General features: G+C 40.3%; 2 protein-coding genes across 5 annotated transcripts in view; one reads left to right on the plus strand and one right to left on the minus strand.

Moving 5' to 3' along the window:
• mybpc2b (myosin binding protein Cb) overlaps positions 1-8013 on the plus strand; it is a 57913-nt gene extending 49900 nt beyond the window's left edge. For 2 of the 4 annotated variants that reach the window (XM_034193839.1, XM_034193838.1), the window contains 7 exons: positions 538-626; positions 2142-2337; positions 4981-5120; positions 5222-5381; positions 5552-5688; positions 5797-5983; positions 7867-8011. In XM_034193839.1, the coding sequence (XP_034049730.1) occupies positions 538-626; positions 2142-2337; positions 4981-5120; positions 5222-5381; positions 5552-5688; positions 5797-5983; positions 7867-7892 (935 nt within the window). In that variant the 3' untranslated portion in view covers positions 7893-8011. Of the gene's footprint in view, positions 1-537; positions 627-2141; positions 2338-4980; positions 5121-5221; positions 5382-5551; positions 5689-5796; positions 5984-7866 lie in introns of all 4 variants that reach the window. The other 2 variants (XM_034193836.1, XM_034193837.1) reach the window with 2 other exon arrangements.
• Positions 8014-8187: 174 nt separating this feature from the next.
• On the minus strand, positions 8188-22214 carry LOC117530601 (testicular acid phosphatase homolog). The gene is made up of 10 exons (XM_034193488.1): positions 22100-22214; positions 19868-19946; positions 16802-16964; positions 16485-16583; positions 14487-14582; positions 11248-11380; positions 10884-10966; positions 8860-8966; positions 8388-8569; positions 8188-8297 (listed from the first exon to the last, which is right to left on the minus strand). Exons 1-10 carry the CDS (start codon positions 22212-22214, stop codon positions 8188-8190), a joined length of 1167 nt encoding a protein of 388 aa, XP_034049379.1.
• Between the last annotated feature and the right edge of the window lie 351 nt (positions 22215-22565).

Below are 22565 nucleotides of genomic sequence, written 5' to 3' on the forward strand. Positions count from 1 at the left end.
CTAAACCTTATACACAAGTGATTCTGAAATAAAATGCAAAAAGATAAATGTTTAACAATTGAATCCTCTAGTTTCTTCAGCTTTCAGTCATGGGACACTTTTCAAAGTGGCAACATTATTAGATTATATAGTTTGATTGTGATTTTTTTTTTTTGCTGTATCTTATCTTAATCTTTTTAAAAACAATCACAAATATACAAGGTCATTAAAAAATACTCTTTCTGTGCACACCCCCTTTCTGATCAAGGGGAGTGAGATTAATGTAGGGAGCAAAGAGGAATAGACTTTTGTGTCATATGTCACAGAAGCGTAGAACAAGGCGTTTCACACATATGGCAGAGTAGTTTCAGGGTAGTTTCTACATGCACATACACAGAATTGTAAATTTTTAGTTTATTTCATATGAAAACCCAAACATGTTTATTTATACTTGCATCGTATCTGTGTGATATTTGTTCAGGTAAATTTAATATTTGTTACATTATCAATTGTTGTAATCATACAGTGCACTGAATGAGATGTCTCTTTTGGTATTAGAACACCCTAAGATTCGCCTGCCTCGTGAACTGAGAACAAAGTACATCAGAAGAGTGGGAGACAAGATCAACCTGACTATCCCATTCCAGGTTTGAAAGAAACTTCAACAAAAGCTTGACTGTTTTCCCCTACATTGATAAAACAGATTTTGTAACAAAATTCCATCCAGCTATATATCCCCCGCCACACACACACCACACACACACACACACACAATATAAAATATATTTATCAATAATTATGCAATTCTCAAACTGAAAATAGCGAGCTGGGAGTTGACCACTGTAATCATGTTAACAGTAGCTGAAGCAAAGCCCAAATTAATCATATATCATTGCATTTAGTCATTGTGTTAAAAAAATTAATTAAAAAAAACATTACTGTATTTATCAACTTTTTACTACCACTCATTTAAAGAAAATTACTGTAAAATCAACTGCAAGTCAACTCAGTGTATTTAAGTTGGGTTGTTAAGAAAAAATAAGTACTGGAAATGGTTATTTATTTATTGATTGATTAACTCATTAGTGTGACTGTAAACTAAGTAGATTTTCCTCCTGTAGTGTATCTATGTACCTTACAAATTAGATGTAGCTTACTTGAGCTTCACTTGATTATTTTTCCTCTTCTTCTTTTCAAGCCACTTTCTACACAGGAGTGATGTGTGGCAGAAGGGTATCTTTAAGAGTGAAAGGGAAAGTTTACAAATGGCAGTGAGACTAGTTATGTTGTATGGTATAGGGGTGATGGTGTTAGCAAAAGACAGGAGCCAGAGCTGGAGGTGGCAGCGCTGAAGATGCTGTGATTTTCTTTGTTATTGATGATGATGGACAGGATTAGCAATGAACATGTCAGAGGGACCGTGGCGAGTTGGGTGTCTTGGACTGGTGAGACTGAGATGGTTTGGACGTATGCAGAGCTGAGATCCAGGGTATACAGAGGAACAGGATGGAAACAGATGATCTGCTGTGGCAACCCCTAAGAGGAGCAGCTAAAAGTAAGAAGGAACAGACATTGATCTGACAACTTTAGTTACAAGTTACTTCACAAATTTAGTTTTACACAAGGCTACAGACTAGGTAGACGTATACTACAATCTTCTCCTGTATGAATATTTAGGTTTAGGAGCTAACTCATATAATATTATGTAGTAACTATATTTCTTGTATATGTTGTTTACCACCCTGATTGTGTAAATGTCACTTATATACATACTGTCTATATTCTTGAGCTGCTTAGGTGGGTAGGGAGAGTTCCCATGGAATAAAAAGGCTTTTCAACCTTTCATCCCTGGTTCTCAAGACCAGGCACCTAAGTGGCTCTGCTCTTCTTTTTTAGATATTTAGATATACTTTAGTATACACATTAGAGTTTCTATCTTAGAATGGTAATGTATAATAGAAGATATACCTTACTGAATTTTCATGTGCATCCATTTGGTGAACTAAGCTACTACGTTGCATTATTTTCGAACACTTAAAAATGGGGGTGGGGGGGTACTTTTGTCACGTTAATCATTTTGGAGCTTTACATCTAACATTCTATAAGATCTTTACCCCATCTCTGGCACTCTGAGTAACAGATCTGGTTTTTATCTTACAAAGGGTAAACCGCGTCCTGTTGCCACCTGGTACAAAGATGGTCAGCCCATTGACCCCAAAGTGGTCAACGTCCGTAACTCCAATGTGGACAGCATCTTGTTCATCCGCTCCGCAGAGAGAGAGCACTCTGGAAAATATGAGCTGGTTCTACAGATTGAGAACATGGAGGACAGGGCTACCATCGAAATAAGGATTGTTGGTAATGTTTTCAGTACCTTGTCAAGTCAATACCCGATTGTCTCATATGTTGTAGTTTGTTGGCTGTTGTTTTCCCATTGTATTATTTATATCATATATGTATATTTATATAATGGCTGAGTGGATCCTTGTCATTTGATTGGTGCTTTGTATGTCATATGACATGGATTAGTCGTCCATTTACCGTGAAAATTTGTTTCCATATGTTTTGTACCATTCCACGCTGCAAACCCCACTCATGCACATACTAGTGGGGGGCAGCGTTTAGCTAAACATAGCAGTGTTTTTTTTTGTTTTTGCTGACGGGCAACGATTTGAACGAGTTAATTGACGATGCTAATTCTTCTAACACACACACACATACACAAAATAAATCCACTACACCATAAGCTGTCTGGAGGCATGAAGAGCTGTTGAAAACCTGGTCAAATTTCTGACGCGATTTTTCGCTGGACTGAAGAAGTACACGTAATCCTTTTTTTTTTTTTTTTTTGAAGTATCACGGACTACATCGTCATAATTATTTTTGAACTGTTTTTCCAAGTTGACCGAGAACAATTCTTGACTCCTATTTAAAGTTTGTGTTGGACTGTTGATGTCAAAGCATCAGTGATGCATCAAAATGTAAGTCCCTTTTCTGATGTTTATAAATTAATATAATATAAATGACAAGGCTCGATTTTAGCCTTTAAATAAAACAAATAATAAATTTTTTTTAATTCAGTGAAAGATGGAATGTTCCATCTTTCACCTCATAAAATATTGGTACCATTGAACTCATAAACATTCATTATTTGTATTTTATATATATATAATATATATATATATATATATATATATATATAATGAGTTCATTATTTGTATTTTATATATATATATATATATATATAATATATAATGAGTTCATTATTTGTATTTATATATAATATTATATATATATATATATATGTACACGTGGTGTGTCCATAAAGTAATGGTCCTTTTTATTTTTTTTTAAACTATATGGATTTCATTCATATGTTTTTACGTCAGACATGCTTGAACCCTTGTGCGCATGCGTGAGTTTTCCACGCCTGTCGGTGATGTCATTCGCCTGTGAGCACGCCTTGTGGAAGGAGTGGTCCCGCCCCCTCGTCGGATTTTCATTGTCTGGAAATGGCGGAATGAAAAGGACTTTTTTTCCATCAGAATTTTTTCAGAAGCTGTTAGAGACTGGCACCTGGAAACCATTCGAAAAAGTTATCTGGCTTTTGGTGAAAATTTTACGGGCTTTACAGAGAATAAGGACTTTAACTACAGCTTTAAGGACCCCTTTAAGGACAGTCGGTGCGCCGCGCTCCGAGCTGCGACGTCGCGGCACAAACCACTGGATCATTTCTAAGCTGATGGCTCTGTGGATACGAGACCGTCGTGTGCTCTTTCTCTGGTTATCACAAGAGCTGGACATCAGCCATTTTCCGGCAGATTTCACTTTTAACAAGAGATTTTGTCATGGAAAGCTGCGCGGAGGCTTCGCGCGTCACGACCGATTCGCTGATGAAGCGAGACAAAGGAACACCTCCGTTTCGGAGTGTTAGAGGACAAGTTTGGACATGTCCAGCTCTCCACAAGTTCTCTTATACTCACTCGACTGGTAAGCACTGAAAGCCGAGATAGACAGCCGCGGGACGCAGCCGCCGTGATGCTCCGCCACAGGAAAAACACCTCTGTTGAAAGCCTTAAGGACAAGTTGGAACATGTCCTGCCTGTTAAACAATTTCTCATATACTCACTCCACTGAAAGCCATCAAAAGCCGCCTGGATTTTACAAATGGTTATCAACACGGAGGTGTTTTTCCTGTGCCATTAAAAAAAATCTCCTTTAACAGTGGAATATCCGGATAAAATGCTGAAACCGACTTCTTCTGAAACTTCTCTGTTCTCTCACGACGTCCTGGATCAATAGAGCCTGAAATGTGGAGGTTTTCAGCTTGAACAGGCTGATGACGCCGCCTGAGAGCGCTGCACGACGTCTCGCACCGTGAAAAGTCCTTAAAGCGACAGAATCACCTCAAAATCTCTCATCAGCCGTTAAAATTTTCACTGAAAACCAGCTTAATTTTTCGAACCGTGTCCACTTCGATGTGTCTCACAGGTTTAGAAAAAATTTTAATCAAACAACGCGCCAGTCTCTCAGCAACTTCTCAAAGGAATTCCGACGAGGGGCTGGATGACTCCTCCCACAAGGAGTGCTCACAGGCGAATGACGTCACCGACAGGCGTGGAAAAACTCACGCATGCGCACGAGGGTTCAAGCATGTCTGATGTAAAAACATATGAATGAAATCCATATAGTTTTTGAAAAAATAAAAAGGACCGTTACTTTATTGACAGCCCTCGTATATATTTGTTGACAGAAACCTGTATTTAATACTATTGAAAAAAAATGTGCACAAAGTGTCACCATAATTACAGTTCAGTCCTGAAGCATTGGCAGAGAATGTTATGGCTTTCATAACTAAAAAATTAGATGCTTTGTTCAGCAGTTTTTAACAAATAAAAACCTCTGAAGTAAAAACTACTACTATGTAGTAACAGCCAAACAGTAACATGAACATATAATAATATGTTAATGTTATATCTTTCGTTCATTTCGTAAATTCAGAGAAGCCTGGGCCCCCTGTGAACATGAGGGTGGTCGATGTCTGGGGCTTCAATGCCGCACTGGAGTGGGAGTCCCCTAGAGATGATGGAAACTGCGAAATTACTGGTTACACCATCCAGAAGGCCGACATGAAGACCAAGGTAAGAATGGTTTTCATCATCTACCCTCTACTCCGCTAAAACATCCGGTGCAGCCTCGTTGCTCTTGAGACTGAACGTATTACGTGTCTGTTATTCTCCAGGAATGGTTCACGGTTTACGAGCACAACAGACGTACACACTGCACAGCCACAGACCTGATCATGGGCAACGAATACATGTTCCGCGTGTACAGTGAGAACTTCTGTGGGCTGAGCGAGGAGCCACGCATGTGCAAGAATACAGCTGTCATCGCTAAGACAGGTGTGAGCGTATATACACAGGTGTAGGTCTGGAAGGGTTTTACTGTGTGTGGTTTGTCTGGGACTCTTTTCCAACAGCAGTGCGCAACCACTGGCCATCTACTGTAGTGGAGACGTCAACTGAAATGATGCTTACCTGAAATTTGACTAAGTCCTCTTCCGCCTCCCTAGGTCTGGTTCAAAAACAACACTCCTACAGGGAGAAGGAAATAACCTGTGTGCCCAAGTTTACCCAACCACTTGTAGACAGATCCGTAGTGGCCGGTTACAGCACCGCCATCAGCTGTGCCGTCAGAGGATTTCCCAAGGTACACGTGCATGTTCAAATGCTGATGGACACTAGCAGCACAGTCCTTTGTAACATTGCCAACCATGTTTAATTACTGTTGTTTGCTTTCCACATCTCTTCATCTCAGCCTAAGATCACGTGGATGAAGAACAGGATGATCATTGGAGAGGATCCCAAGTATTTGATGCAGAACAACCAAGGAGTGCTGACCCTTAACATTCGCAAGCCCAGCACCTTTGATGGGGGGAAGTACTCCTGCATGGCTGTCAATGAGTTGGGGAAGGATGAAGTGGAGTGCACTCTGAATGTCCGCAGTAAGTACGGAATGGTGTACACCAAAGCATGTTGGGAGACTGTGAAAAGTGGGGTGGATCATGGATTAGATTAGAGATTAAATTTGATTAGCTCAAACTTTATTAATTCCTTGGGAAGACTCCCTCTGGGAAACTGAGGTTCCAAGAGCATTCACACATAGGGCGAATTTGGTCGATTTGCGCATAAAGTGCACATGAAGCAGGAATCATATGCAAAACGTGTAAAATTGTAGCTGCTTCTAACGCATCATGCACTGTTGCTGTTGCTACAACTATTTGTGCACACCAGCAGCTGAAAGACAGAGTGTGCGCTGTGCGAGCCCATTGATCCCTCTCGCGGCAGGTGTCGGCCAAATTCCAGGTGACACACACGAACATCTAACACCGCTCGCATGGCACTTAGAAAATGTGTAGTCATTCGTACTATTAACAGGACAAGAGTCAGTAGACAGTCACTGTCATGCTGGCAGTGAAATTTGTCTAAGTGCCCCACGAGTGTGGCTTTGGTCTGTGCGCTGAACTGACAGGAGGTGTGGCCGCCGACAGAAGTGGCCGTGGAGATCTGTCGATCTGGACATCCCAGCTGGACAACACATACTGTGTTTGGACTTACATGAACTAACAGCTGCCCACTGTGATGCGTGTGTGTCTGCTTGCTGTCATCACATGGACATAAATGAAAACATATATCACTGTGGCGATGGGCTGCAGCGAGCGAGTGTGCACACGCTGCAGCCCACTGACAGGCTACCCCCAGGTTGAAATTGACCGTCACATCATAACTCGCAGTGGGCGATCTGAATGTCACATGACCCACGTGAGCTCTGTCCCACATGACGCTGTGTAAGTCCTGCGGCGCGCCCTCCACAAGACATGCCTGTTGAGCAGGACACGCTCGCGGGGGGCTGGGCTCTGCTTCTCATTCATGTCATTTTATGACTGTACGTCAGAGACCATGGGTCATCTACAGAGGAACAGATGGATCATATTTGTATTGCCTGCTTAATAAATGTGGTATTTTTATATGAGTTGTGGTTTTATTATTTTTTTAATACGTCCATGTCCTTTCTGATATCAGGCAGTTTCCCGCAGTTTACACAGGACAGTGACGGTAGCTCAGTGGTAAAGTTTCTGACTAGAAAGCAGAGCTTTTGGAAGGCACAACTTTGATTCCCGTGGGTGGCATGTAATTTTTATTTTAATTTTTTTTTTCACAGCAGCTGCTGTGAAAAGCTGCTGTATTCCTGTGTGCCTGCAACCATCGCAGCCTGTGTTTTTTTTTTTTTTTCTTCACAGCAGCTGTGCGACAGCTGCTGGCACTGTGTTCCCACGTGCAAGAACCTTTGCACCAGCATCATGCATGCCGGCGCAATGTTTCATGGTTCGCTCATATGAGCTCTACCGCCGTGAATTGCCCTGGAGTTATGTATTCACAATATGTGTGAAGGGGCCCTAAATATGGTTGGGGTTGAAATACAATCTGTGATTTTCTGTTTTGTTTGTTTTATGCTTTGCTTTCTTTTTTGATCACTTGAAGGACAAGTGCACTTCTTTGATGGTAACTGCTCTTGAAATTACAAAGCATTTGACAGCCTCCTAGACTGTTCACAGCTGACCATATAATTTAAGGGAGTTCTCATAAATGTAATCAACTGTTCTGGGGTGGCCCACTTTTTATTTGGGGCCCTAGACAATTGCCTAGTTTGCCAAACCTGTTGGACCACCCCTGCCCAGGGTAGATCCATTGTCTGGTGGATGCAGTGACATGTGGTATTGGTGCCTGCTCCCAGACCCAACCGAACTGTGACTGTGAACAGGATAGCTTTCTTTTACGTTATTCTTATGTTAAAACCTCTTTCGTTCTCTCTTCTGTCATCCCACAGTTCCCACAGCCCCGAGCAAAGAGTAAAACAAGTGAGAAGCCAAGCAGCAGACGGTGTGAAATGATATGAACCAAATCCTAAATGAACAGTGAATGTATCGCCAACCTTGTCAGCAAGGAATGAAATAAAGCTTTGTGACACCTGCTATCAAAAATCCTTTATTCTGGATATTTTATATCTCTGTTTAAACTGTTCGCATATCCAGGTCCATATAGCGTTTGAGTCATTCATATATTTGTAAAAATGTAAAAATAAAAAAAAAAATACATGGCACATTATTAAACACAAGAGGCACATTTAATTACTGGTGCATTTGCAGGTCTACACCTCCCTGGAGTAGTGTGCTTTCCTACTACGGATTACTACTCCTATATTAACCAACAGCGCCACTGCCAGGAGACCCACAGCCACTGCAAGAGCTGTTACGACACCTGAGGGAGAAAATAACAGAATGAAAATATTCCAGCCTGACACAATTAGAGGAAAACGCAAACACTGTAAGAGTTGTACATTTTCTCTACCTGTACTTGACCACTTTGTTCTGAGCCCACACTCGGCCTCCCAGTCGTCCACCATCACATCCCGCAGCAGCTCAGTGAACACGGACAAAGGGCATGGGTTCAGCCCTTTGCATCCCGGCACCGGGTTGGGGAACGGGTCACGCCAGGAGTCGTTCCGATAGTACATTTCCAGTGAATAGGATCTGGGGAATTATTAGGGTGAACACAATGAGATGACACACATTTTGTAGTAAGTGTTACATAAACCACATTTGTCTCATCATGTGCTTATCTCAACATTTCATTTGTGGATTGCAGCCAGATTTTTGTTTTACCGTGAAAAGGATTTAACTGGCTCAGTGTGGCTTTACAGCGCCGGGGACGCAATTACTCAAAATGTGGTGTATTTTGTCCATCTGACCTACATACAGGCAATTATGCAAAGAGAGAGGGAAAGAAAAAAAAGAATATTAAATAACGCCGGAGGCGTTACCCGTCATACTCTTGGTAGAACTCAAAGAGTTGGCAGGCAGCGTAAGGAGGAAGAAAGCCGTTGTAGACATCCAGAGCTGCCTGCAGGGTGATCAGAGTGGAGTCGTGCTAGAACAAGAACACACTTTTTTAGATACAAATTACACATGCATACTTGCATCCACACACTCAAAAAACAGATGCAATGGATGAACTCAATTCAATTATGTGCAGGATTTCCATCTAATAAATATATGTAGTCTGAGTAGTACACTCAAAAAACTGACTCATTGGATTTGATTCCATCTAATAAATATATGTAGTCCCAACTAAACTAAATTATCTTGAATGGATGTGTTTTATTTGAGTTGGGTCTACATATATTTATTAGATGGAAATCCTGCACATAACTGAATTGAGTTCATCTAAGGACCCATTTGTTTGAGTGATACACTCAAAAAATGACTCACTGGATTTGATTCCATCTAATAAATATATGTAGTCCCAACTCAAATAAAACACATCCATACAAGAAATGTAATTTAATTAAGTTGGGACTACATATATTTATGAGATGGAAATCCTGCACATAACTGAATTGAGTTCATCCAGTGAGTTATTTGTTTGAGTGATACACTCAAAAAAAACTGACTCATTGGATTTGATTCCATCTAATAAATATATGTAGTCCCAACTAAATTAAATTACATTTCTTGCATGGATGTGTTTATTTGAGTTGGGTCTTCATATATTTATTATATGTAAATCCTGCACATAATTGAATTAAGTTCATCCAAAGAGCCATTTGTTTGAATGATACACTCAAAAAACTGACTCACTGGATTTGATTCCATCTAATAAATATATGTAATCCTAACTAAACTAAATTATCTTGCATGGATGTGTTTTATTTGAGTTGGGTCTACATATATTTATTAGATGGAAATCCTGCACATAATTGAATTGAGTTCATCCAATGAGTCATTTGTTTGAGTGATAAACGCAAAAAAAATTGACTCATTGGATTTGATTCCATCTAAAAATATATATAGTCCCAACTAAATTAAATTACATTATCTTGCATGGCTGTCTTTTATTTGAGTTGGGTCTACATATATTTATTAGATGGAAATCCTGCACATAATTGAGTTCATCCAGTGAGTTATTTGTTTGAGTGATACACTCAAAAAAACTGACTCATTGGATTTGATTCCATCTAATAAATATATGTAGTCCCAACTAAATTAAATTACATTTCTTGCATGGATGTGTTTATTTGAGTTGGGTCTTCATATATTTATTATATGTAAATCCTGCACATAATTGAATTGAGTTCATCCAAAGAGCCATTTGTTTGAATGATACACTCAAAAAACCGACTCACTGGATTTGATTCCATCTAATAAATATATGTAATCCTAACTAAACTAAATTATCTTGCATTCAATGAGTCATTTGTTTGAGTGATAAACGCAAAAAATTTGACTCATTGGATTTGATTCCATCTAAAAATATATATAGTCCCAACTAAATTAAATTACATTATCTTGCATGGCTGTCTTTTATTTGAGTTGGGTCTACATATTTATTATATGTAAATCCTGCACATAATTGAATTGAGTTCATCCAAAGAGCCATTTGTTTGAATGATACACTCAAAAACTGACTCACTGGATTTGATTCCATCTAAAAATATATGTAATCTCAACTAAACTAAATTATCTTGCATGGATGTGTTTTATTTGAGTTGGGTCTACATATATTTATTAGATGGAAATCCTGCACATAATTGAATTCAGTTCATCCAATGAGTCATTTGTTTGAGTTATACATGCAAAAAAGTTGACTCATTGGATTTGATTCCATCTAAAAATATATATAGTCCCAACTAAATTAAATTACATTATCTTGCATGGATGTCTTTTATTTGAGTTGGGTCTACATATATTGATTAGATGGAAATCCTGCACATAATTGAATTGAGTTCATCCAAAGATCCATTTATGAGTGCATTGTCAAACATTACAAAAAAAACTAAAAACATACAGCCGAGTACATGATGAACTTGAGTGTGCTGCCTTGCTCCACAGCCTTGGAGAAATTCTTCACGATGGCATTCAGTAGCACCCCTGGCAAATTAGCATAGTGTCAACGATGCAAATTAAATTTACTCAGACATCAACACAATCCCCTTGACCTTATTGAACATCTCGTCTTAGCCCTGTAATTATCGTTGTCCTATTAGTTAATATGTGCTAATATGCTTTTGTGAGGCCTGACCCAGCACTTTACACCGGCTCAGTCGAGGTAAAGTGCAGCGGCAACATTAGATATTCACAGACCTTTTATTCTCATAACATTTTTCAAACAACAGCGACTGAAATGAATTGCTCCTAATGTGAATCCTCACCTCCCGAGAGTCTGGCCTTCTCCTTCCGCTTGTGACTCAGGATGCTGTACGTAACCTCGAAGGATGCAATTTTCTTCAGAGTGTCCAGAACGCGTTGGGTAGCCCAGTGCGGGAGAGTCAAGTTATGGATCCTCTACACCAGAAAACAACATTCATTATCCGGCCCCGCGCTAATACTCATATTACACAACGCGCGAAGCACAACGAATGGGTTTAAATATCTGTATTTCATCATTTGTATTGCACGGGGTATTTTTAGTGGCGCTCTGAAGATAACAGATGCTCAATTTGTAAGTGTGAATGAGTGTATTCAACTTAGCCCAGAATCCACCCATCTCATAATGCTTTAATTATCATTTCAATATGTGGTTGTATTCATGTGATACTGTTGGTATAATATTATACTCCAGTGTTTCTACCCCTTCTAGTTTTCCGCAGATATGTTGAGGAAAGCAGGTCTGTGTCTTCCCTCTTTGTTTGACTCTTTATGTTGAGCACACAGCGTCCTGAAGCATTTATAAACTACACAATGCAGATAGTACAAAGGCGCCGCTTATTCAGCCGCTGGAAGGCGCTGGCTCAGCAACGTTATTTAGCTGTCGGGCGCAATTATTGGTTGATTATCTTCAGAGTCCCATTAAGTCGCTGTTGTAAAACTCCAGCTCGTTTTGAACCGCTGCAACCTCTTTCATTGGACTTTCCTATTGGTTGATTTCAAATTCCAAAGGGAAAAATGAGAGTTCACAGGGGTTGTACTAAGGCAGCCATCCCCACGCTTACAAGCTACAGCGTGTACGAACTAGGTTAGTTATTTCTAGAAATGGAATATAGCATTCATAGGTATTTGTTAATTAGTGTATAATTTACCTGCACAATGAATCAGTGGGTTTTCATAAGCTTAGAATGAGCCCTTCATAGCTACATAGGAGGGGGCCTGCTCATGGATGCCATGTTGCCAACCGCCATGTTTATACAGTAGCCCAAAAGGGACATATTGATGCCGTCTATCATAATTTAAAGTGGGCCTCGGAAGACGGAAGAAAAATAAGAGGAATCAATGGTTGCTCCCCGATAAACCTGACTATTGGGTGCTAGGGCTAGTGACATGGGCACAATTGGTGGGGGATAGGGGGACATGCCCCCCCCACACCTTTTCAACCGGGGGAGACAGAACATGCTATGTCTCCCCCCCCTTCTGAACATATATGTGGTACTTTAAACAGGCTATGCCCCGTCTTAATGTGCAAACCATGTCAGTCTTATGTGCAAAACCATGCAGAATAGTATCTTTGTTTCTGCAAGTTTGTATTTTTAGCAGCATTGACTTGTTCTAACACCTGTTCTTGTTGTGTGTCACATTGGAATTTCTGGGACTGCATTTTGCGCCCACATTTGAAGCCAAAAAATGTTGCCTCCTAGGGACTAGTGTCTACAAGCATAAGGTATCAGTGGACCATATGCTAATTACTAAAGTCTGAAAGTTAGAAAAGGAAATTCAGAAAGCTATCGGGGCCATCAGAAACCCATCGGCAATTATTGCTTGATCTCCAAATCAGTCTATGCAAACGAAATTATGTTCAGTATGAGTGTTGTCATTAGTGCCACTTCGAAAATTAATTCATGATAAGTAATTTACCTAAATGTATGAGCTGTTGTTTTTCAAACTTATGCAAAAACAAATCGTGAGAAAAAAAAATACAGTATGCAATAGTTAATAATTATTAAGAGCCTGTTCTTTCATAGGTATGAATACATTTTAACCACATATGGCAGTTGTTTTTTTTAAAGAAAACTCACCTATCATTCTTTTTGATTCTACACATGGGGTGATACCTTATTTACACCAGATGTTATAAAATCATGCTGGCTATTCTCACAATAAAGTACGTACTTATATCCACAGTTTCAAATAGTATAAGTCAAATGGTGTCCACTTTATGGTCTTCTGAAAACATTAAAATTACTGTTCTGGATGGTCAGAATGCATCTGAGCTTATCTAGAAACCGTTGGCCTCGCACTTTGTCCCTCCCCAATTTCTAGTTCTAAATTGCGCCCTTGGCTAGTGAGCATATTTGGGAACTCTCATTTTTACCTGAGGCCATAAAATATAGCCATCGGGTACTGCGAAGACTTAAGCGTCCGTCCGCCTATCCGTCTGTCTGTGCTCAGCATAACTCCTGTCCTATTACTGCCACAGTCTTCAAATTCACAGGAACATTTTTTGGACACAAACCTTGGACAAGTTCAAAGATGGCTAACCTGGATTATTTTAAGAAGTTAAAAAGTCGCATTCTGTTCCTGTTTTTAATAGTATGATCTCATGGATGTTAGTGTGGTGACATCACGTCCTGGTGTTGCTAGCTGCTAACTTCGCTTCATTTTTGACTAAATGTAACACCTTTATCATATATTATGTAAAAGCTACTGATAAATAAACACTTGTAAAACTGGAGATGCTGTTTTTGTAACCTGGTAACACCTGTGGAGTGATTTACAAGACATTTAGCAGATGTTAGCGTGATAACATCCCTTCCTGGTCTAGCTACCTGCTAACTACTTCATTTGTGTTTAAATATCACCTTTTTGTCAAATATTATGTAAAAGCTAGCAAAAAATAAACACTTATAAACTGGAAACTCTGTTTTTGTAACCTGATAACACCTCTGGAGTGTTTTAGAAGACATTTTAACAGACGTTAGCATGGATGCTAACTTCCACTAACCAAAGCGAACTTCCACTCTTGTTTAAAGCTCATAAATGTAATATTATAGCGATAATATTCACTTTCAATCAGAAGAACACAGTTATTAAACCACTTCTCAAATGTAAAGTTATTAAAAGAGAAAGGTAGTGGATTCCACATACATAATCAATTTTCATCCAAAACTGAATGTTGACACAAAAATTGCTGTAGTTTCTTTTACAAGATTGCAGATAATAATAATAATAATAATAATAATAATAATAATAATAATAATAGCTTAAATTTCTAAAGTACTTTTCGGGGAACCCTCGTATTGTAAACACAAGCTTGCTGTCTCTTGTAGTCTTTTTACCATCTCTTTGAAGTCAACTATCTCACTTTATCTAGCTAGAACTGACGTTTACCTGACATTAGTTGACCAATGTTGTCATTGTATAATTTGCATTCTGGGCTTAATAAATAGTTTGCAATATATTTAATATTTTTGTTTTTTCAAATTTTGTAAGCACTGTTGCATTAAAAAGTGGACCATACCTGACATGTTAAAGTATCGTAGACCCTCCATATTTTTTTCCCAACCAGTTTGGAAGGGGCGTAGCCGGTGTGGTTAGAAACTTCCTCCACAAACTGCTGCATGGTGAAGAAATAATGAAAGTGATGTCAGCAAACAACGGAATTTTGAATGAATCCAAATGGTTTTTTTTATCCCACAATGTTATGACTAAAATTAAAAATAGGACCCTTTAGCTCCAGTATAATGTGTGCTGATTAGATTTTTGTGCACTGACGTTTTAACCTTAGGTCAAGAAATTTAGTATAAAAGATGATGTAATGGCACCGTCCTATCCTGATTTAAATTTGCAGGTTCTTTGCTTCCAGCAGAGGGTGATAAAAATTCAGTCCAGGAGGCCCTTTTTCTGCTGGTGTACACCGCTTTAAGAGGCAGCACATGGGACTCGGTTTAATTAAAACCTTTTCATTGTAATTCTTAATCTAATTCCACTGAACCGTTAATTAGTGTCTCTGAGAATGTGTGAGAAATTGCGCTGTGCAGCTTTTGTGCCAGAGTCACCGTGCCTGAGAAAATCACTGAGGACATGATGTCTATGGCATAAGTGACACATCCGTGAGGTGACGATAACGTCGGCACCGACAGCTGTGGAGTGTATGAGTTCACCGCTTTATACATATGTACGGTTCTCAAAGTTAACTCGGTTACAAATCACTGCAGTGATAAATAGAAGAAAAAAGACAGAAAGTTGAGGGCAAAGCTGATTTTGCGTCATAAAACGTTTAGGAAAATGTTTTCAGTGTTAACCGGGGCATGAGTCACGTTAAAGTGATGGTATGACTTTAACACAAACTGGACTGTGAACGCATCATTGAACAGATGCTGAGGATGAGTAAGAGGACAGTAATTAATAATATAGGACACTGTGTCGCTGCACCTGCCACACTACGGACAACCACCTAAGTAGACCACTGGTCCATCCAGGCCATTTATCTGCAGCAGCCAGGTGAAACATGGGTGTCCCCTTGGCTTTCTTCAGCCAATGGGGTCCTCAACACTGAGATACGTGTGCTGGATCCTTCCCAGAGAAATGTGCCACATGGCCAAAATGTCAGGCAGCACATGAGAGCACAGTGACTTAGTGGTTAGCACTGTCACAGGTTCGAGTCCCACCTGTGGCCTTTCTGTGTGGAGTTTGCATGTTGTCCACCATGTTTACGTGGGTTTCCTCCGGGTGCTCCGGTTTCCTCCCACATTTAAAGACATGCAGGTTAGGTGGATTGGAAGCTTTACAATTGTCCAGGTCTCCCTTGCAAAAGAGATCTCAATTTCAACACGACTAACCTGGGTAAATAAAGATTTGATTAAATTGCAACCCTACAGTAAGAGAGGAAGCGCAAGGACCTGAAAGACCTGGACCTTTATTCTCCTGCAAAGACATTAGAAATGTCCACAAATGACTCTATCCAGTGACATCATGAGGCCTTCCCAGATATCTCCTAATCTCAAGGCAGAGGACCCAGAAACATGAAAACAGTCAAGTCCAGGAAGTCCTCGACAGGCTGGATGTTAGAAGCCTGCGGGAAGATCTATTTTTGATCTCCAGATCTTTAGAAGATGTCTTACAGAGGTATGCCTGCATCCAGGGCTGTTATATCATAATTTTAATCATACCTGCAGTAATAAAATCCATTATTTTATTCTATGAAACACACCATGGTTGGGGGGGAGGGGGGTAGTCCAAAAGTGGGAATGTCATGCCTTCACAATTTGCGTTCAAACCAAGAAGTGTGAAGAAGATTAGGAAATCATCTGGGGCTCAACCTATCTGTTGTGTCAAAGCGTCACCCATCTCAGGTTCAGTCGGAGTAAGTGAGGTATTATTATGCACATTTTTGGGGTGTCAGAAACAATCTGATAACAGATTAATTCACACAGATATGCAGTCGTTTTACAGTTAATGATTTAATCAACAATTCGCCCAATGATTTGTGTTGCCAGTCGTTCAGCATATATCTTACCTTGTGAGCCTTGAGGTAAGTCTGGTAGGGTGCACTCTCAAAGGTCTCGGTCATCAGTGCTTTCAATCTTGGGCAATCTTTCCCAGGAGACTTCAACAGCTGCAGAAATCCAAAGCAACAGAACAATATTTGTTGCATTAATTTACAAATCTAGTGGGTGTAGATGCATTTCTGAGGCTTAAAAAGTGTGGGGAATATCTGCAGTGTGACATGAGGAGAAAAGAACCATATGGAGCTCAGAGAAAGAACTTTAACTTCAAGAAGGTTCTGTTTGGTGTGGCATGGAGAGGAAATACTCATGTGGCTCAGTAGCCCACCTTGTCCTGAGACCTGGGGATGGTGTGCACGGGAATAGGCCGCCACAGTAACTGGGGCGCAATTGGAGGTGGTCGTCTGGATGGCAGAAACATCCCAGCGAGGCAGGCCTGGGCGCTCATCAGAGTGCGGTCGTAGTCTGTGCTCCGCACATATATCTGTTGGAAACATGGAGGGTGTGAATTCAGCCATTCATTCATTCATTTGGCGCCTATCCCAGTGAGCATTAGGTGAGAGGCAGGGTATACCCTGAACAGGTTGCCGGTCCATTGTAGGGAGGGTGCTTGTCAATTTATTTCAATTTACTTTCATTTATATAGCGCCATATCACAACAAGGTTGCCTCAAGGTGCTTCATACAAGTAAGGGCTAACCTTACCAACCCCCAGAGCAACAGTGGTAAGAAAAAACTCCCTCTGAGAAAGAAACCTCAAGCAGACCAGACTCAAAGGGGTGACCCTCTGCTTGGGCCATTGACAGACATAAATTACAAAATAATTCACAAAACAAACAAACAAAAAAAGCAGAATTAAGCATCAGAAAGACAACAAATACAGTGTAATTTGCAGAGGTGAGACTAAGTCACCAGCAAGTCACTCTCAAGTCAAGTCCCAAGTCATAATGACCACCAATTGGTGCAAGCTGACTTGAGACTTCAGTTGAGACTTTTGACTTGGGACTTGAGACTTGCCTATTCACGACTTGACGTTGACTTTGTCCCACCTCTGGTAATTTGTCAGCATTAAGCAACAAGAAAACCAGAAGAAATACTAAGGTGATCGCCGGCCACTAGCCCTAAGCTTCACTAAAAGACCCAGAATTTTGATAAAGTTGAGGCCGCAGCATGCTCTGTTACTAATAAAATGAATTAAAAGAGTAAAAAGCATAAAAACATACTGTACCAGTATGCTAGCCATACAAAAGGGAAAATACAGTAAGTGCGTCTTAAGTCTGGACATTAAAGTCTCTACAGAATCTGTTTTATTGACGTAGGGAGATCATTCCACAGAACAGGGGGACAGTAAGAGAAAGCTCTGTGACCCGCAGACTTTTTATTCACCCTAGAGACACAAAGTAGTCCTGCACCTTGAGAACGCAAAGCCCGGGCTGGTACATAGGGTTTAATAAGGTCAGCTAAGTAGGGAGGTGCCAGTCCGTGAACAATTTTATAGGCTAGTAGCAGAAACTTAAGGCTTGTCTTTGCCTCGTGGTTATCTTTTCATCCTGTCATTGTGAACACTGGACTCTATCTGGTTTTTAGGTGTAACATTTCTATCATTGCAATTTCTGGCAATCTTGTGCTCTGCTTTTTGTTTGGTCTTGTTGAAATGGCCATAGCAGATGGCAACTCCACTGAGTCTGGTCTCTTAAAGGTTTCTTCCTATATATATAGATAGCTTTTCCTTCGCACGTTTGTCATTTTGTTTGCTCACAGAGTGGCTAAAGTGTAGTCAGTCAGTAGTAGTGTACTTACTTACAGCATTTTGAAATGCCACATTATAGCTTGGCGCTGTATAAACTGAATGTGGCCCAGGAAAGGGAAGTTTGTTTGGAGTCCCCTGCTGGAGATGTTCACCCACAATCCAATCCTGGGTAAGTGGTTGAAGATGAGTGAGTGATGAGTGAATTCAATTCAATTCAATTGAACCGGCATGTCTTTGAAAAAGATACACAACTCTGAATTGCTGCTGGTTCCGTCCACACTGGTGCTGGTTCCAAGCCCGGAACAACAGGGGTGGGTTAACCGTGGGTATCCAGCTGGAACACCTTCTCCACAAGAGTAAAGCACATCAACCCAACAAAAGTGTGAAAAATGCAGGAGAAAATAAAGAAAAGCCCATTCAAAGCAATTATTTAAGAAGTACAACAGACAACTAGATGTTCAGATGTTAGAATCACATGAATAATATTAGTCCGTTGCACACATAATGACCTCCACTTGTCACTCTGTTGGAATGTTCTGAATGTTTTCTGTACAACGTGGAAAAAAAGTCTTATAAATCATAAACTACTGAAATTGCATCAAAGCTAAATTTTCACATTTCTAATGTAGAAGGAAAATAGTGAAAATTTTGATATCAAAATCAGGACTTGGAGTGGAGAAGGGTTTGTTACACAACAGGTTCTATGGTGTAGGAAACCTTTTCCTGCTGATTCCCTTTTTAAATGCAATATTTAAAAAAAAAATGCGATCAAAATCATGTGAGGTATTCCCTCAGTGTGATTACGAGGAGAGTCAGAAGATATTCAAACGGACGTTGGGGGGCATAGCGTGATTTCTTCTGACATCAGCCTTCGCTCATCTGTATCTCTCTGTCAGACTGCGTCAGGTTTTTGCACACAGTGATGAGGTTGGATGTTCCTGTGATGCCAAGAATTATTCTTTTTTCCCCCGGTTTTGTCAAATTTAAGCAAACATGACAGGGCAGGGAGAAGCACGGCACAACTTGAGTGAGACTTGGGCACCAAATCGTAGACGAGGGGTACTGAGAAGAGTCGTCACATTTGTGGCAGAAGTGGGATGAAGTCACTGTCAAGTTATTCTCAAGTCATCAATCTGCAAGTCTCAAGTCAGCTTGCAAACATTGGTGGTCATTATGGCTTGAGACTTAACATGGAACTTGCTGATTGGTAACTTGAGAGTGACTTGATGGTGACTTCGTCCCAGCTCTGGTTTGTGGTAATTGCATGTTTTGTTTTGTTTTTTCAGGATGAGGCAAGGATGCTGAAAGCGCTAGTTCAGTAAAAGAAAATAAACAGAAAAGGAAGGCGGCAAATGTGGAATAATGCAGTATGAATCATATCCTGTATGGGGGTGGATGCAAAGAAGGCCACACTGAAGAAAAACAGGAGCTCTGGAGTGACATCAGTACACAGATTGCAGCACATTACGGCTGCTTCATCGCCGTGGCACATTGCTCATTAAGTCACTGTACGCGCTTACAGCCATTACAGACAGTGGCTGACCTCATGCCGACGTGGTCTGTCTGAGTGGGGACATGCACACACAGCTGCACCTGGGATTTCACCCAGCCACAATCTAAAAACAAATTAAACATGCACCTCTTTGTGTCATAGTCATCATTGAGGAAGTTTCCGTAGCGCCTCCTGAGAAACTGGCCGAGGTCAAACTGCTGCTTCATGCCAGCTGAAAGGAAGATGGTTGATACTGTTAACGAACAACAGCGCACAGTGATCCGGTGAACAACAAAATCACACCACATTAATAAATTTCATTCTAAATCAACACAGGCTGTGTGTGCTGCTGCAACCATATAAAGTGGACAAAAATAGAAATGCAATGCTTTGTTTTCATTCCCATTTTTATGCATTGATATTATAAACGTAAGAGTTCCTTTGTGCGCAAAACAAGATTATTAAGATAAGATCAACTTTATTGATCCCACAGCGGAGAAAATCACTTGTTGCAGCAGCAAAAGTCATACAGTAGTAAAGAAAAAGAAAAATATTTGCATTAAAGAAAGGTGACTAATGTATATTGCAATGTTTGCTTGTGGTTGCATAAATACTGATGTGAACAGATTAAGTGAAAAACAGAATATAGTGAGTATAAGTATAAATATGTATATATATGGTAAAGTTATTGCACAGATAAATTGCACAGCTGTGCATGTAATAAAGTACAAAGGTGGCGGTGGGTGTAGCTGATTGTGCAAAATCACCAGGTGATTATGGTGCTAGAAACATTTTGAGGTATTATGCTGTATACAGTCTGACTGCAGTTGGAATAAATGACCTACGAAGGTGTTCTGTTTTGCACTAGCAGTCTGTTACTGAAGGAGCTGATTAAGGCTCCCACAGTCTCATGCAAGGGGTGAGAGGGGCTGTCCATTATTGATGTTAGCTTAGATAACATCCTCCTCTCACCCACCATCTCTATGGGGTTATTTCTCTCAAATGTTCTCAAAAATATATGTTAGTGAACACATTTTGGAGTGACCAGTTTAAGTCATGTCTGTGCAATAATCATGCTGCTTAATTGGCATCTTGATCTGCCAGAGCTGATGGGTGGAGGGATAAGGTGGTGTGCTCACTGACATGGATTTTAACACCCTAGGCCAGTGGTGTCCAAACTATTCCAGAAAGGGCCGAGAGGGTGCAGGTTTTCTTTGCAGCCACTGACTTCAGCAGGTGATTTCATTGATGAACTCATCCCACCTGCTCAAAGTGATGTTAATCAGTGGCTGCAAAGAAAACCTGCCACCCTCTCGGCCCTTTCTGGAATAGTTTGGACACCACTGCCCTAGGCAATACTGCATGAGGAATCAGCCCAGTCATATTTTTGTGACGTGGCCATGTTTATTTTAATATTTTTAACCCTACCCCTAACTCTAGCCTAAACCTAACCTTAACCACCATCCTAACCATAACCCCATGCCTCCTCTGCATCACTCCAAATTTTGTGATACCATCTCAAATTAATGTCTTCATACTTCGCGACATTATCACAAACTAATAGATTAAAACACTTTTCGTGATACCATCACAAACTGGCATGAGACTGGGTTGCAGTCATAAAGACTGTGCTATAAGAATATAGCTTTTGAAATTCACCCAAATGTTTGACCTCTGGTTGGCCTTGCCAGGGCAAATTTGGAATCTACCTGTGGACCCACATCTGGTCCAAACTGGGTTGAAATCTAATTCTTGATGCTAACCTTTGACAAAATGAATTCTTTAAGGGTAATTTTGGGGTCAACCTTCACTGACATACCAAGTTTTGTTGGTATTAATCAGCAAAAGAACCTGGGAAGAGTAACCAACAAATAGAACTTTGGGAAATTTGACCTCTAATGTGCAACTGGAGAACCCACATCCATATGCATGCCAAGTTTGGTGCAAATTTGACTGAAAAACCCTATGTTTTGACTTGTGAGCCCAAGTCTTTGATCCCAAGGATTGATCTTTGGCAAATTTGCTCGCATGGGCAATTCCAGAACCACCTACATATGTGTGTCATTTGGTGGTGATTGGAGTGACGAAAAAAATTAAAGTTTTGACTTTACACCCTGATAACCTTGACCTTTGCGACAACAACTCCTTTCAGGTAATTCACCCGTCTTCCATACACCATGCTTGATGGAAATTGGCCGAGGGACAGTGGAGAAGTCATGGAAAATACAAACATCTCTGATTTCTGAACAAACGTGTAGGAAAAAGAACATTTACCTCAGCTTTTGAAAAATAAGAACAAAACCAAAAGTGTTGCACTGCTATTTTGCGTTGAGTATATTTACGTATGTATTGTCTTTGGTGACAGCCAGACTCTGCAGACTGCACACAATACCTCAGTCAGTTGTCCAAAGCCCTGAGCCCACACGTCTTCTCCATGAGGATCTCTGGGATACGACTCAATAGGCGAACGATCGCCATGTCGAAACACCTGAAAAGTCATCCAGCTGAGGTCACATAAGCTTCAGACATGATCCCACCAGCTCAGTGTGGATTTGAGACAAAGGGTCTACTTTAATGTCATCATACGCACACAAAGCCTTCAGTCTTTGGTGCGATAATGACACGGAGGACTGACTGCTTATTCTTGAGCAGTGACATAACACTCAAGATGACTAAACTGATTTATTCAAACATCTGATTCACTCCTGTTTGCACCACACTAGGTGTAAAACCTCAAACACAAACACTTGACACAACCATGGCAACAAACTCAAGGCTGTCAGAGAAAATCACCTGTTTTCAAAGTGACATGACGCAAAACATCTTGTCCAGACTGGGATGCGGATTCAAA

Source organism: Thalassophryne amazonica, chromosome 18, assembly GCF_902500255.1.
Source record: "Thalassophryne amazonica chromosome 18, fThaAma1.1, whole genome shotgun sequence".
Lineage (NCBI taxonomy): Eukaryota > Metazoa > Chordata > Actinopteri > Batrachoidiformes > Batrachoididae > Thalassophryne > Thalassophryne amazonica.